This window comes from Metopolophium dirhodum, chromosome 5, assembly GCF_019925205.1.
Source record: "Metopolophium dirhodum isolate CAU chromosome 5, ASM1992520v1, whole genome shotgun sequence".
In the NCBI taxonomy this organism is placed as follows: domain Eukaryota; kingdom Metazoa; phylum Arthropoda; class Insecta; order Hemiptera; family Aphididae; genus Metopolophium; species Metopolophium dirhodum.
In genome coordinates, this window is record NC_083564.1 from 7,401,043 (window position 1) to 7,419,357 (window position 18,315).

Consider the following 18,315-nt stretch of genomic DNA (forward strand, 5'->3'; position numbering starts at 1 on the left):
TTATGTATACATTTTATAGAACAACAAAAATGCATTCACGTATAGTAATCATATAGGTACTTACTGGTTTAAAAAATTATATAATTTATACAATTCATATTTTTCCTCAATATATATATGATAAAATTAAATAGTTTATTCAATTTAATTTATTACACTTGTACAAGTACTTGACAAGCTAACTTACTGAATGATAAAATAATTTTTAATAAATAATTATTTAGCTGATCACAGTTTTTTTAGTAGGAAGCTGCATTCTTATTTTATCCGTATAGGTACTGTTATTTTGTAAGTATTGGTTAAGTAAAAAAATATAGAATTTTTTTTCTGTGTAACACAAAAAAGAATAATCGTAAATATACATTTTCACAAAAAATGGTTATATTATAATTGTATATAGGTACATGATAGGTAAAACTTTCAAAATATTTCGATGCCTTTCGAGCTTTGTGTAGACTAAAATAAGCGACCACAGATACATGACATTTTCACTGAATGTTTATGTCTATGCATTTTCTGTACACGTTTTGAGCTGTTTAGGTTATTATTGTGAATAAAGTAATTTATATATAACCTATTTACATAGGGCCTTGTTTTCAATTTTCAATTCTTAGCTATAAAAGTTGAAGATTTTATAAATTTTTAACTACAAAATAATTATTAAATTATAAATTTGATACATTTTGTCAAAATTTGAACTTTAAATGCTTATAAAAAAAAATTATGCCTATGTATTTTTTATATTTTTCAACTGCTATTAGAACGATATATCAGGAGCCTTATATTAAATTTTCACGCTTTTTTACCCAACAAATAAAATTTTATTGATATTTATAGAAAAAAAACTAAAAAAATTGAAAACTGACAATGTCCGTAAACAGCTCAAAAAGAGTCAAAATATTTTTAAAATTTTATCGTGTATAGAAAATGCTAATACAAACATTCAGTGAAATTTTCAAGTATCTACAGTCATTCGTTTTTTAATTACAATAAAATAAGAAAATTGTTACATGAGAAATCGAGTAAATATCAAATGTTGTAAAAATATAAATTTCAGACGCCCATAAAAATTTAATTTAAGTTTCTTCAAGACATTTTTTTTTTGATAAAGGTAGACAAACTTATGAGTAATCTTATATTACATTTTCAAATCTTAGATTTAAAAAGAAAAATTTTTATGAATTCTCAACTCAAAATAATTTGCTATTTTTCGTGATTTTTCCGTATTTTGTCAAAATTTGAACTTTAAATGCTTATAAATAAAAACTGTGACTAAGGATTTCTAATTTTTTTCATCTGCCTTTGAAACAATAATCTAGAAGCCTTCTATTAAATTTTCAAGCTTTTTTACTCAACAGATAAAATTTTATTGATATTTATAGAAAAAAAAACTAAAAAAATTGAAAACTGACAATGGCCGTAAACAGCTCAAAAAGAGTCAAAATATTTTGAAAATTTTATGGTGTATAGACAATGCTAATATAAACATTCAGTCAAAATGTCATGTCCCTACGGTCATTTGTTTTAGAGTTACACCAAAAACCAAAATCTATTTTCTCGAAAACAGATTTTGCGTAAAAGTTCCCGTTTTTCCTTAATTTTTCTTTTGTTTTTCACGTCGCTTGTGAAAACTACTGGCGAAATTTGACCCCCCAAAGTACCAACTAAATTCACTTTCCTATCAGAAAAGTTACTATTGAAGAAAATCCAAGCACTTTTACTGTCCTAAAAGGTGATGACAGACACAAAAATAAAAAAAAAAATTAAAAATTAAAAAAAAAACACACATCATTATAAAATCAATACATTCATCGCTTCGCTCAGAATCTAAAATTCGATATTTTTAAGGTATTTATATTTTATACAACAAAAACTTATTCACACCGTTCTATAATAGTATGTCGGTATTGACATAATAGATAACTACAGTATTATATGAAATCATTTTAATAATTATTCATTTATTATATATAATATACTTTGTGTTTTTACCAGTAATTAGTTCAACCTACAGTATTACTAATAGCAATGTAATTAAATTCTGAGTGGAGCGATGAATATATTGATTTGGCAATGGTGTGTGTTATAATATGCAAATAATATTTATTCAACTTACCGGTTACTTACTTACCAATTTGTAACCCACTGTACAGCAGAGCGTAATACAGTATTACTTATAACAATAAATATATTTTTAAATTTAATTTCCTACCTAATTATTTGTTATTAAACATATTATACCAAATGTTTTTACAAAGTTAAGTAAATTTTTCATAAAATATTCTTAGAAGAATATAGGCTGACAAACTGTCTCTACTCAAAAATCAGGACCCCAGTGTTTTGTTCATTGTAATTTGAATATGTTATAAATAATTATGAATATTCACTTGTATAATATTATATTCAATTTATTACCAACATTATTAACTACTTATATTAATTAATATTATGCTTGATTTTATACTATTTGTAATATTTTATTTGCTTAAATACCTAATAGTTATTTATCCAACTATCGTAATAGTACACACTATATCCATGAGTATTGAGTATAATATACCGTTATTTCTGATTTCACAATTTTACAGTTAGTAATTTTACCAACGAACATTACATAATATATTCATGTATGTCAGAATGTCATATTGCCATAATCCGTCTTCTTCGTCTTCAACATAATTAAGTATTACGTACTTATAGTTATATTGTTACCGTTTGATTTGTGTGTATCTAAGTATATCTTTAAATTACATATTATATTATACTTTTAGACTCTAAATGGAGTGATGAATGTATTGATTTTACAATGATGCATGTGGATTTTTTGTATTTATGTACACGATTTATAGTTGAAAAAAGTCTCTGATTTTCAATGTAAATATCTTTTCTGGTAGTTAAATTAATTTAGTTAATACTTTTGGTACTTTTTAGCTTTGGGAAAACGGGAATTTTCACACAAACCTTTGTTATTGACAACATTAATGTTCTTATTTTGTTGAAATTCAAGAACGATTAACCGCACATATTTGCAATTTTCACCAAATGTTTATACTAAGATATTGTAATCATGTTATAATTTTCAAAATATTTTGAGCTAATTAGGCATATAACCAATAATTCTTCACTTGATCAATAAAAAGAGCGAGATACATCGTTGTAGCTCTATATTTTATGTTTGATCTTTTTTTACATAGCTATAATTTATTTATATATTAATTATATGTTTATTTATAATAATTTATTATTTTTATAGTAGTAATACAAATTACAAATACATCATAAAATATACTTAGTATAATATTGGCGGACGAACCGTATTCGCTCAGAATCGTTTTCGTATCAATGATTTATCAGTGAACTCAAATTACCTGTGCTGTAGAGGGGTAACCTACTACTTGGGTGTATTTGTAATTTTCCTTTTTTAAAAATATAAGATACTTACAAATCCATCATAAAACGAATTAATACTTTTCTGTTAAATTAGTTCATAACAATGTTTTTATTTTTAGCCTACTGATATTTTATATAACTAATATTTTTTTATTGATACTAAACAATATATTCATAAGTTCATTATTTTCTAAATATTATAAGATATAAACCGGCATTGATGCCATTTTTCTGTATTACATAATTACTAATTTAATTATATTAATATAAATGAATGAATGTTTTTATTATGTAATTTCAAATCAAATTTTTTTTAATTGGGTAATTCTCTTCTAGGCCTACCGGATTTTTAGCGTGCGGCACAGCTGCGCAGCCATCGTCGACACCGTACAAACGTACATTAGGTGTTTAGAAAGTCACTGTGTAAATGTTAATGGATGTGTTAAATTTGAATTCAACAATCATTGTATACAAAAAAACAATTCTTAGCTAAAATTAACTAGTCTTTTATTTTTGACCCCCAAAGTACCAACTAAATTCACTTTCCTACCAGAAAAGGCGCTGTTGACGAAAATCAAAGCATTTTTACTGTCCCAAAAAGTGATTATAGACACAAAACAAATACACACACATCGTTTTAAAATCACCATCGGAGCTCAGAATCTAAAAGAGAAAATGTTTTGTAATAAAATATGATATAAATATATAAAACTATACAAAATTAAGTTGACGATAATGACGATGAAGTAGAGATCAAGACGTCTTGAGTGTGGCTGCCGGCATAGTACCAATGAGCTGTTTTTTTCTTCAATCGAGTTAAGTGAATTCAGACCTCAAAAGAGTTGGTCTTTGATCTAAATGTCTCAGAAAGTAAGAACGGTATTCCTGTGTAGTTGCGTACTGCGTAGCTGGTTGTTACGTATGAACCCTGAGTCTTTTAGAACTATTATGAGACATATAATATGTTGTGTTGTCTGAAGCTTTTTAATTTTGGTTGAAGATGTGGCCCACACTAGACAGCATATTATGACATGTTAAAAGTGACCTTATTACTGATGTATATAAGTATATTTTATGTTAGATACCTATAGGTACAATTATAGTATAGTATTAGTGAGCATTTAGTTTGTAATATTAAGTATGTTTGAGCAAATTTATCAGTTGGTATAACATATTTATTCCTTGTAGGTCTGGTTTAGTTTTTTGATTTGTATTTTAACATTAGGTAATATCGCCTACATATTAAAATCAAATTTATATTTATTTGTTAAATAATAATAATATTTAAACATTACTTCATGGTCCATACTATCGCAATTAATCTATAATAATTCAATTAGAAGAGCTTGTTTTTTTCGATTGTAAATATTTTGTTAAATTTTATTTCTACGATTTAATTATATAAGTCAAAGGTTACCTTTGATATAAATCTGATAACATGTACATACATTTAATAAAAAATCAAAATTCAAGTGCTATATCAATTAGGAAGTAAAAAAAGAATTCAAAATTATATAGAAATAAAAAAATATAAATTAATATTTGAATTTTTAACTGTTTTTCAAACAGAAATATCATTTATTCAATACGAACCATGTATACGAATATGATTATATTAATGTTAATCTTTATATTATATTATTTTCATTAAGATGAATTGCATAAGAGGATGTCAGCGCTCTGTTCAGCAGAACCAATATTGTGTTGTCAGCTTTAATATTAAAATTACCTATAATCAAACTTAAAGTTAAAAACATTTCCTATCTGGGATTGTACAAATATTTATGCCACAGATAAATGTCTCTATAATGCATGGGAATTTTTAAATTGTAATATTTTACATACTCATGATTTGTATAAAAATTGAAATATCTTAGAAATAAATATATTTGTCTTACATACAAATTTGTATTATTTTCAGAAACCATTAGGTTAAGATGTTAAGCAACTTTAATAACACATATAAGGTGGTTATTACTCATACTACTAATATTAAAACAGAGTAATAAAGTTGGTACCTACCATTAGATTTTATCAGTAAAAGCCAATTTTTAAATTAAAAAGTGAATTATCAAAAATACTTTCAAATATTAAAACATTTGTATTTTTCATTTGAATCTTTTTTATTTATTTTTACAAAATGTATTTACTGTGTACCTATAAAGCTACTAGTAGGTACATGCAATGTATTTTCATTCTTATAAATAAATAAAATAACTTAATTGTTGAAGCAATGCAAATCACAGTGTATTATAATTATATTATCAATCGATTACAAAAATTGTTTAGTGGTTATACCGATGAGACTTTGACGTGGCGATAGGATCTAGGTAGAGTTCGGCCTGCGCGAGGACTCGTTTCAGATGTATAGTTGCTGAAAGTTTAGTGCTTACTAACTCGACACACGTTTTTAGATATTTAAGATATAAAAACATTACACCTACATATTATGTAGATTGCAATAATCATTTCGGATAATATATATAGAAAATTCGTTGCGCTGTCATATATTGCGGCGGTGGTGTGACGAAATGGGGCCCGAATTAGGTTGTTGGGCACGGTTTTTTAGCAACCGACGCTTGTCCTTGGCACATCTGTGTGTGTATCATACTGCAATAACAATGGGGTACCCGTGGGCCCCCCTCGTATAATATTTTCGGCAATACGGTCCGACCACGCCAAGGACGTACATGTGCCAAAACAATATTATCACTAATAATCGCGCCCGCGGATCGTTAAAGAGTTCCACTAGTTTCATTATAATATGGCTGCAATCGTGCAGCCTTAAAATATAATACCATGTACCTTTATATAATGTATATAGATATAGATATATCTATCTTATATAATGTACCTACGTATTACTTTTATGTACCAATTTTTTATTTGTACTTTTTAATTTTTTTTTCGTGAGACAGCTATATTTGTTATACAATATATATATAGTACAATTTTAAAATATCATTACCTATATTTATTATATTTGGTATATTATTATCGGTTTTAATATAGTTCTCAAATCGTAAATTTAGTTAATTATTATTTTTATAATACTAATTATTATATTTATATTACTGTTGTATTATTGTCGTCTTTCCTATTATTTGAGATTTAATAACTACTGTAGTACTGCAGTAATGATAATCACATCTTCACGTGATACCGATTACTGTTTATATACTCTTCATTGTGGTTGATAAATGGTTGTAGAACTTTTTCCAAGGTTGATATTTATTCGCAAGGTGATTTACTAAGCATGCTCACCCCCCGTTTTTCCCTTTAATAATACATTCATTCAAATTCTGATTGTTAAATTTTAAGTATAGGTACTTTATTTTGAATACTTATATTTATTATTTCATTAAAGAAGTGCCCTATGGCGATAACAACTTTATTTTTAAGATAAGAATCAATATTTTTCCTGTAGTCTAGGTAGGTTTTAACTGTTAAGCTGATGAATAATTAAAGGAAAGTTTAGTGATGGACTGGTGAGCGTGCTTGGTGAATCACCTTGTATATAATATAATGTATATAATGTAAAGTCCCTCTTGTTATAAACATATACGTAAGATATACGTAGACAAATGCTCTGCACGTAACTCAGAAAAGTTAATTACTATACAGGGTGATTCACCTAGCATATGCACCCGCAATTTAGATTCTGAGCGGAGCGATAAATGTATTGATTTTACAATGATGTACGTTTTTTTTTTTTTGTTTGTCATTACATTTTAGGACAGTAAAAAATGCTTAAATTTTCTTCAACAGTATCTTTTCTGATAGGAAAGTAAATCTAGTTTGTACTTTGGGGAGCCGAAAGTAAAAATTTCCTAGTAGTTTTCAAAAGTGACGTGATAAACAAAAGAAAAGTTAAGGAAAAACGGGAATTTTTACGCTTAATATGTTTTCGAGAAAATCGATTTTGGTTTTTGGTGCAACTCTAAAACAAATGACCGTAGGTAAATGAAATTTTTACTGAATGTTTATACATTTTATACATTTTTAACTACAAAATAATTATTAAATTTTAAATGTGATAATTTTTGTCAAAATGTGAACTTTAAATGCTTATTAAAAATAAAGTTGAAAAATATTTAAAATACATAGGCACAATATTTTTTATAAGCATTTAAAGATCGAATTTTGAAAACTTTATCAAATTTAAAATTTAATAATTATTATGTAGTTAAAAATTTATAAAATGTTCAACTTTTATAGCTAAGGATTGAAAATTTAAAACAAGGTTCCACGTAAATAGGTTATATATAAATTACTTTATTCACAATAATATTATTAAATATACTTAGTAATATCATAGGCTGACTGATCGTCTTCGCTCAGAATCGTTTTTCTTATACAATGATATTATATCATTGAATTCAAATTTAACACCATCCATTACAGTGACCCACTTGTAACGTACTGTACAGCAGAGCGACATCCACTTACCCACCTTTTTTTTAAATTAATTTATTCTAAATTTTGTTTTTGGAATTAAGATTGTTTCTACCATATAAGGAGTTTAAATGTTATAAACAAGTCTAAGTATTATATAATATATATATGGAATATATGGTTTTTAATATTATAGCTAACAATTACAAAAATCAAATTTTGAATAAATTCATTAAAAAAAATAAAAATGAGAGTTTGCGTTGAATCATCCTGTACAATTATAAATATACAATTTAAATGTTTTAAAACGAATACCTATGGAAAATATTTCGCTCCAGAATACAAAATTAAAATCGAGCCGACATTTAAAAATTTTAATTTTTTTAGTGAAATTTAGTACCTGGGTATCTATTTTTTTTAACTTGCCATTTAAAGTATATCCTACAAGAAAATATATATTACGTCTCATATACCTAGGTACTTTATTTATATATGTACTTTCATATTGATCACATCTATCTTCTTATGGCATCATAGAATGTGTAAACATGTTTACCAATATATAGAAACCTATATCGAAGTTAAATGCTGATCAGACTAAGTCTCAATGATTACTGTGGTAGTATCTTTGAAGAGTGGCTACATGATTTTGTGGGATCAAATCCCATTAGATAATGGATCCAACAAACTATTACATAGAACGCATAATTTTAGGGATATGTTTATCATGTAGGTAAAGTCTTACAATAGTAAAATAGGTATAGACGTTATGTGCGAAACTTTGAGTTTATATTCTGAAATAGAGTAGACATGTAACCAATGGTAATAATACACCTATATAGTATGTATGTGTATAAAATAAATACCTAGTCATAATATTTTACCCCAGGATTGTCGTCAGTGATCAGCAACACTCTCACAACGCCATTGCAATACCTAAGCTTAACAAAAATGCTTAAGCTTGTTTTACAAAATTGTATAGATTCTTTAATCCAAATTTAAAACTTATAGAATGCAATATGCTAAAAAAGGGTAGTGGTGTACATATTTTACAAGTTAGAAAACTACTTTTTTTAGGTGAACTAAGTAGATGTGTAATTTAAAAATGCAGTGTCTTATTTTTATAATGTTCTAAGTTAAATTATGAAAAATTACAAAATCGGTACCTACTTATGATGTTAGGGTTGTGAATAACAATACGTTTTTTTTAAAAATTGTAGTTCTTATTCAAACTTAAATCTTAAATATTATGTATACCTAATACAACAAATATATTTACATAATATTCACCGGTGCCATCAGCTATATTCCTTTTCAGTTGTCACTCAATATTCTAAACGTCACCGTTATTTTCCAATAATTGCTTCCTTTTCTATCACTATTTTCACTGTTGATTCCAAGTAGTTGATTTTTGGCAGACCTTTTATTTTCAATTTTATATAGGCATATATAGCTATATATAGCTATAAGGTCTTAATGTCTTTTAGATCGTTGAAACTATTCATGTATAAGAGTTGAGTATTTTTCTTTTTCTATTGAGCTATTTACGTTTTACACTTAAGTATACACCACAAGATCAATTTCATATTTGGTCACCTAACCTAACACGTTTCATATTTCCACATAGCCAACTTTGCTAACTTATGGGAATTGGTCGAATATGACCTAAATAACAATTATACCTTTACATATGTTATTTAGTTAATTATTTAAAATTCAACAATTATCTATCTACCTAAAGAAAAAATAAATTTTTTGATCTTTCACAATGGTCTTTGAATATAATAATCATGTAACTGTTTGTGAATAATTTATTAATTCCTAATCATCTTGTTATTTAATTTGTAATTTGTAATATTTGTAATTATTTTATAAGAATAATTTAATAAAAGTCAATATAATTTTCATCAGTGTCGTATACTTGTATTTCTCGGCCAAGTGAACTCTATGCCATATAGAATATTAGAATGTATATGGTCCAAGTTGTAAAAAGGACACTTTGCGGGTGCTTAAATAGTTGGAACGGGTGAGCTTTTTGTTTTCCATCGCATAAAATTGGACAGATTGTCTATATGTACTTTTAAGTTATAACCATATGCGGCTGACGAACAATCAATTCCGTTGCCCCGCCACATGAAAATACGAACGGGTTTTGCAGTCTGCGTATGAAGTGAGAGCGTGAGAGAGAAAGAGAGAGAGGGTATAGAGGTTTTTGGCAATCTAGGACGGACCTTGGGACCTTGGAAATATGAACGCGCAGTCGTACTTGTTTTGTCGTTGCGTGCTGATCGACAGCTGATTCTTTCTTCTTTAGTGTACATAAATGGATATTTTCTTTATCAATTCTACCGGCATTTTATTTTAACTTAAAAATGATTTTTGAAGTACACTACAATTCAAAAACAGACAATTTGATGGATACAGGAACATTTTATGCAAGGTCTATATTATATATATTATTAACGTTTTATTATTAGTTAATTTATAAGTGCACTTTTGTGAATTTAAATTTATTGTGATAATACAATAAACTGATTTTATTTTAACGAACGTTAAATAATTTTAAAATTAACCAACATTGATATTTTTATGTAGGAAGATACCTCGGAAGACACCTAAACTTTTTACATAAGTAGGTTATTCTTTTACATCACACAAAAAATATCTTATTTTTGTTACTTTTTTTTGAAATAAACAACCGTAATGTAGAAAGATAAAAGTAGACTACAGTCTAAGATATAAGTAGTATTGTATTAAATATTATATACTCAACTGGACATACTGTAGACATTTCGTGTACATATTAATTTCGTACCTATACAAAACCGTTAAAGACCTTGCGGCCACATTTTATCATTGTTACTGTTGTACTATATATACGCATAATATTATTAATTTTTACCGAACACGATTTATATCCTAATTATATTTATACTGAGATATTTTATAAAGTTAATGAGTCAAAATGACCTTCCAGTTTTCGGCAACCTTGCAATTTCAAATATTTTAACAATAGTGCATTATCCTCTCTTTTTGAAATATAAATCTATTACAAATGTATGATGAAGTTCATTTTCAAATTGAAAACATTTGATTAATGAGTGTCAAAAGTTTAAAAACTTAAGAATAGATGACCTTCGCAACGTGGCGAAACGCCTTTTTTGTTGTAACAAAACGTGATGACTCAATTCACTTAATTTTATGTCCAACTTTGGTTGTTAATAAGTAATAACTAATAGAAATAGTAATTGACGCTATTTTGCTAATTTTATCAGTAAAAATGTGTGTAGCTCAAAATATTTTTAAATTATTGTTAAATTGACTTTTGTGAATCCAATGATTCAATAAAAACTTTGTTCGCATTGAAAATATTATTTTTAAGTTTATTTCTGACTAATCCTTATAATACTAAAATATTAAAAATAATAATATCAATGTGTTTTATTTATCGCAATCAAAATGTTCATAAACATTTTAAATTAAATTAATTATTATTTTATATTTTAAATGACTATAATGATGCATTATAAATTATATTTGTTTTATACAATACATAATAATTAGGTATCTTATTATTTTCAAATTTAATTTAAGTATAAATATTTTTATATAATTTTGACGTTAAGTTTAATTTAAATGTCATCGCATTTATTTCATGTAGGTATTGAAATAGAATATTTTCTTATACCTATGCATAAATGTACCTATATTAAACATTTAAATATTGAAGATAAACTGAAAAATTATTTATGGTAGATTAATAAGTACTACCGTTTCAGAAAATAAATTAAAAATTAACTTATCATTAAATAAACATAAATTAACCGAAATTATGAAAATTATGCATTAACAGAAAAAAAACTATATTATTTTAGAAAAATGAACAGTTTGATTAAAAATAATACTTGCAAATATTGTAAATAAATGTAATTAATAATAATTAACAGTTACCATTTTATTACTAATAAATAGTCCTTCATACTTTTAATTGATTTTTAGAATAATACAATTTATTTTTAGATGTGTCCTTAACTCTTTTTAATTGAGTTTATTTTAATTTGATATTAAATTTACTAAAACTTAATTTTAAATTTTAAATTTAAAATACAAATTTATGTTTTTCTAATTATGGAATATTAATTGTTAAATAAAAGTTTTAATTTTATACCTTAATATTTTTCTTAGAAAAATATTAATTAATTCAATATACAATAATTTTGAGATAATTTAACGAATTCCTTGGTTTTAGACTAGAAGTAATTATTTAATATTTCAATTTACTTTGTTCCGGTCTTAAACAAAATTACTTATAAAAAATAATTTTCAAAGATGATAATATAACAAGTATTTAATACTGGTAGTAGATAAAATAGTTATTGTAACAATTTGTAAATATACAAAACTAACGATACACTTAACTATTGAATTAAATGAATCTTGCATCACTAGGTACTTTATTTTTTTTATTAAATTGAACATGTTATTTTAGTACAAATATAGTTACATCAGTTTAGGTTTACCATTATTATTATTATTATTATTATTACAGAGAACTAGCGGGGTTGTGGGCTGGAGCTATCGATCTCTTCCGCTCCGTTCGTTTTAAATGTCAAAGATCGTCCGAGTCCCCCCCATCCTGTTTACTTCACCCGCTAGTTTCATTCTGTTTACGTCATAGCCCCTCTACCTCGAACGCTATCTCATTTCCTCCTCTAACCCACCAAAAAAACTTTCATCCCTTTGTATGAGAAAAGGAACAGGGACAGGGATTGCGAAATATTGCGCCATCTATGCTGACTCACCTACTTTCGTTTCGTAATTAGTAAACGCCTTTTTTAAGTACATAAAATCATTTTGTATTAGATTTTATATAAAATATTTTTACTAAAATTAAAATATATAGCTATAATAATGTTATGTTTTTTAGTAGTTAACTATACTAGTTAACCAATTGGTGCAAAAAATTCGTGTTTTTTTAAATATTTAATACTTTTGATAGGTACTTAAAATCCTCTATAATCTATACATTGTATTCACTTAAGATTTTTAAATTTATTATATAACAGTCGCCTCCTAATTTCATTTTTTAATTCAACATTTGTCGTATAAAATGTCCAATAACTAGTTTACTGATTAATATTAAAGATTTAAATAGTTATAGGATGTAAAAACTGTTGAAAGAAATACTTTAATTTTGGTTAGATATAGTTATCCGAATTATAAATAATATTATAAGTAACTAACTATTTTTGTGTTATGACTTATGAATAATTATAATTTTAAAAAATTAACATTTTTAAATTTCACTTTTAAAATTATATTATTGTAGTTTTGGTTATAAAAATTATAAACATTAATAGTTTAAATGACAAAACACTTAGTGACCGATTTTCATAACTATATTTTAACTTGCATCGTGATAATACTTCACATAATATTGTATTAATTTTTATTAACATACATCATGTTAATTTTGTATTTTTTTATTATTAAAAATTAAAAAAATGTATTAGATATTTCAATTGATAGGTATGCGTGTCACGCAATTATATCTGTATTAACAAATAAAATATATTAGGGAGAAAGATTCTGAACTTTGGAATATTATAATTTATGTACCTTAATTGTATATAATATATACATTAAGTTTCAAAAACAAATTAATACTAAGATGTTAATTGATAACCAAATGAAAATTTGTAATACAGGGTGTCCCACTGAGATCTGACAAATGAAATAACTTTTGTTCTAATTAATATTTTTAAAAAATTTCTTTTAAATATAATTCATAGACTATTGCGCTACATTTTTAGTATACATTTTTTATTTTTTAATACTGAAAATAAAAAACTTAAAAACTGATAAAAAAAATTTCCAAAATATCCAATATAGCCAATTTGTAAATCTGATTTTCAGAAAAATTTATATCGTAAAAACATTTATTTAAGTCAAGTGGCTGATTTTTTACCATTTTTTTAAATATCAATATTCTTGTTAAATAATATATGATCTAGTTTATGTTAGAAACATTATAATTTCAAAAAATATAAATCACCCTGCAGTATACCTAATATCTTCGCTAATATCACATTAAGTTGATAATTTACTATTCTAATCGAGTGATTATTTATATACAGATAATTAGTGGTTTTAAAAAATAATTTACACCGTAACCTAGTTATTATGATATTAGTTTAGTAAATTAAAAAAATTGAAACAGAAGTTCGAGTATTTTTGAGAACAATATAATATATTATATCAACGAATAAAAAAAAAAGCCGTGTGCTTGTTTACATTTCTTTGCCTTTATTTGGCATTTTTTCGTGATTTTGTCAAAATCAGTGGGAAATTTGAAAATTGGCTGTATAATGTATATGTATACAGTTATAGGCACTCTCTCCATATTGTATACAATTAAATTGTTATAATTATTTTGTATAGACAGGTATTTACATTTTAAACTTATTTATAATTATTTCGAAATCTGTAAATATGTACAGTAACACGGGTAGAGAAAATAGAACATTCCATTGTTACGGTAGTTTTTTATTATATCTTTGCAAGCGTAAACTATTAATTTATAAAAAAAAATTTTCGGCAACATTAGAATTCAAAACAAGTTACAAACAATAAACATTTATAATGACTAATGAATTAGATAAATTTTTTATTTAAAGTAATAAAGCATAAGTAAACTAAGAAATTATCAATAATTATAATTTTAATAATTAATATATAATTTCTTATTATAGGCATTAAAAAGTAAATAGTTAGATCAATTTAAAAGAAGACGAGCTATTCATTTTTCCTTATCAAATAACATTGTGTATTTTGTAGCCCTTGCACACAAATGCTAAATTGATAATACAATAAAACATTGTGTATTCCTCTTCGAAAATGTTATAATTTGCTGTTCTGTAGTCTTGGAGTTGTTGTTTCGATGTTTGTGCTTGTTAATTAATTTTTATAATAATTACACACTATGGTTATTGGTTAGTGGTCAATGGTCATAACTCATAACCCTGTCACCTGGTATCAAAGCAAAATATTATATGAATATAATATGATGTATAACTATAGCAACTCAACGATACCAACAAACCGAATGAAACACCTATAATGCCCGTTGCCCTTGGTAAACATTTTATTAGAAAAATACCCAATTATAGAACTCAGTTAGGGTTTCTCTAGAAATAATAATGATTTAATTCTAGTTTATTATTATTACATAGGTACTGCCTAATCCTTTTTTTTATCACTTGCGCTTTAATATTAGTGAAACAAAATTACTCACATACACTTACGTCTTACAATTTAATATTTGCGCGTGTGTATGTTTATTCTGGGCGAGCGCAAGTGACTGTGGGAGAAATGTTACCCCGATGGGTCGCAGGGGGTTTGTTGGGCGGCGTTGGCGGTCTGACGTCAATGAATTCGAGCGCCGCCCATAATAGCTAAGGCGCGTACCAGCTCTCCGGATCGAAGTCTCATTCAGCAAGGCCACAAGTGTCAATGGGCAACGGCATAGTCTTCTCTAGCAACTTTTTTCTTTAAAAATTTATACTTGATCTATTCTTGATTTTAATATTTTTTATTCTATAAACCATTCTAATCATATTTTGGCATTTTCAACCATATACCATGACGGAACTTTGTAAAAGTATCTACAGGTAATATTATTGATTCAATAAAAAAATAGTATATTTTAATTACCATGGTATAAGTTTTTGTATTACTATGCTAGTTTAATTTAAGTGCACTCAATATATTCTATAATAACAATAGGAAGGTCATTTACAAGTACAAGTACAATTATATGCATTAAATATAAATATAGCACCGATTAATGTGTATATTATATAAAATCATAATATACTACTATATATATTATACAGATTGAACCAAATATTGGTATTTTCTGTTTTACAATAAATAATTAGAATTCGTTCTACGCATAACACAATTTAGTTAGTCATATTATACATTATATTAGTATATAATATAGTAGTTCTATAATGATAATCAATAATTTTATAATTGTCAATAACATGTAAAAATTGTCCTAAAAATCATACGAGAGTTCATCATATTTATGACGATATATATATAACTGTGTTAATGGTGGATATGCGATTTACTGGCTGATCTTATACGTTAATTATTTTGTTATGATATTAAGATGTTTTTTTTACAAGAAATTATTTGTTTATGGCATTCAGTACTTACGTTTCTTCAAATAAACATCTGTTACTTTATGAATTTTATTTTATATGTTATAATTATCGTTTTAAAGTTAATAAACAAAATATAAAGTTAATTATTGCACACGACTCAAGTGTAATAGTAAAGTGTATCTACTTTATTTATTACTAACTATAATCGTTTAGATAAGAATTTATGTTACTTTTTTACAAATTGTTGTTTGTATCTTATGGATTATGGTATACCGAATACTTACCTAGTAAAACGGATGTATAATAATACATATTATAAATTAAATTAAAATAACATTCATTATTATTTCATTTTTATAAGAGGAACTAGAATGCTTAGTTAATTAAAACTTTTGATTTATTAAAAAAATACTATTAAAATGTGTTTTAGATTATATGATATGAGAGGATAGGATAGTCTGTTAATTCTACAATGACGTTTTTTACTTTTTCTTTTTCGTTTCATATTATTTATTTATATACCAGGACTTGGGCACCAGTAATACTGAGGATAGTTCAGGTAGCTAGTAATTTACTTGAACATTTCTAGAAACAACCGAAAACTCGTTGCAGAAATGCGGGAGATCCGTATTCGATTCCCGCTGGGTAGAAAAACTTTTTTCATTATTAAACAACTTTTAATAATCTTATAAACATAAAATAATGTCCTGTCCACGATATTTATTTAAGAATTATATAGACGTACAAATATAATTCTGAAAATGTTTTAACTTTTTTTGGACTTTAGATGAAGTGATTTTAAATGTTGTATAATTTTAATTTTGAACTTCTGTTGATCTGAAAATGAATGTGTTATTCTAACTATATTGAACAAATTTAATAGTTTTTGTTACTTAATTTATTGTGTAAGCATGCCAATAGGTAGGTTATACTATTATATACATATTATAATTTTCACGAATTATAATGATATTAATTCATATATTATTTCTTATATTATTTTTTTTGATCAAATATTTCATTTCTGATTTTAATACATTACAAATTTAATTATATTCTAATTATAACTTTGTGAAATTCTTGACTCAATAATTTTCATGAGTGTTCAAAATGTAAAAAGTACTAAAAACAGTATAGTAAATATAAATAACTGATAGCTAGCTGGTTAGTACTATAAAATAATTTTGTGAATTCAAGGTTTGCTTTCAATTCGTGGCATGCTTGTGCAAAACAAAATTATTGGCCACACCCAGTTTTTGTTGATGTCTTGTCCATGATTGTTTATTTAATAATTTGTGAACTATATCATCGCTTCTTAGAAATGTATCATGCAAATAAAAAAATAAATATTAAGATGTTTAATGAATTATATAGTTTCATATTTACTGCAAAACAAAAAATAATTGTGTACCCACTATAATATCGGAACAGAATTTTTTTATTCACATTTTATAGTTTAAACTTTATCCCTGCCAACTTTTAGTTGTATTATATAAATGTTTCAAAATGTTTAAATACATAATAAGTACTTATTTATGTAGTGCATTCACTGGCGATGACGAAATATTATTCGTCGGCATTTGTACATAGATGTTCTTATCAAAATATTGATTATTTTAGATTCTGCAGAGCGGAGCGAAGAATATATTTTTTCTTGCAAATTACAGCTTAATTTGCTTAATGATATCGGCTAATATTTTGTATGTGTAATTGTGTAGTATAATAATAAAACCATATTTGTAGTAGTAGTAAGTTTCATTGTTTTATATTAACTATTAACAATATAAAAATAATACCTCTTGGCTCCTATCATGTAGTGGTTTTTAATTTTAATCTTTTAGCCTTTCTTCCATGTTGTTAGATGTTTGGTTAATTAATCAACTAAAAATGTATAATTCAACTATACATATTTTATTATTATTATTACTAAATTTATAAATAGATAGATAGATTGAACTTGATTAATTATAATCTAGTATTCACATTATACTGTTTTAAAGCAGGGAATGTTTTTCTATTACATTATAAATATTTGTCATTGAATTATTTGTTATTAAACTATTAATTATTACTTGTAAAATTGAATTTGTCACTATATATTACTGATCTTTAATATTGAGGAATAATAAATGTAATGTACTTATATTCTATGATTGGTTTAAAAAAAATGGTAATAAATAATAATTATAATATAATAAATCAGCCGTGAGTAACCGTGAAATGTATTATTATTATACAATAAAACATCTATTTAGGAAGAGCTCCCTATATTTTTTTTTTTTTTTTTTTTTTTTTCTTGGGTAACCCGCGGCAACATAGGCCATTGGGTGTGGGGAGGGCACTGTAGGTTTTATAT

At 25.5% G+C, this 18,315-nt stretch overlaps 1 protein-coding gene across 2 annotated transcripts in view; it reads left to right on the top strand.

Annotated features, from left to right (window-relative positions):
* The window catches only part of LOC132945798 (DNA-directed RNA polymerases I, II, and III subunit RPABC3), a 69,935-nt gene that overhangs the window by 17,845 nt on the left and 33,775 nt on the right, over window positions 1-18,315 (top strand). Inside the window, exon 1 of one of the 2 annotated variants that reach the window (XM_061015564.1) lies at window positions 10,071-10,225. The exons of the other annotated variant lie outside the window; for it this stretch is intronic. Coding sequence (XP_060871547.1) covers window positions 10,219-10,225 — 7 coding nt within the window. The 5' untranslated portion in view covers window positions 10,071-10,218. Of the gene's footprint in view, window positions 1-10,070; window positions 10,226-18,315 lie in introns of those variants that run through there. 2 annotated transcript variants of the gene reach the window in all.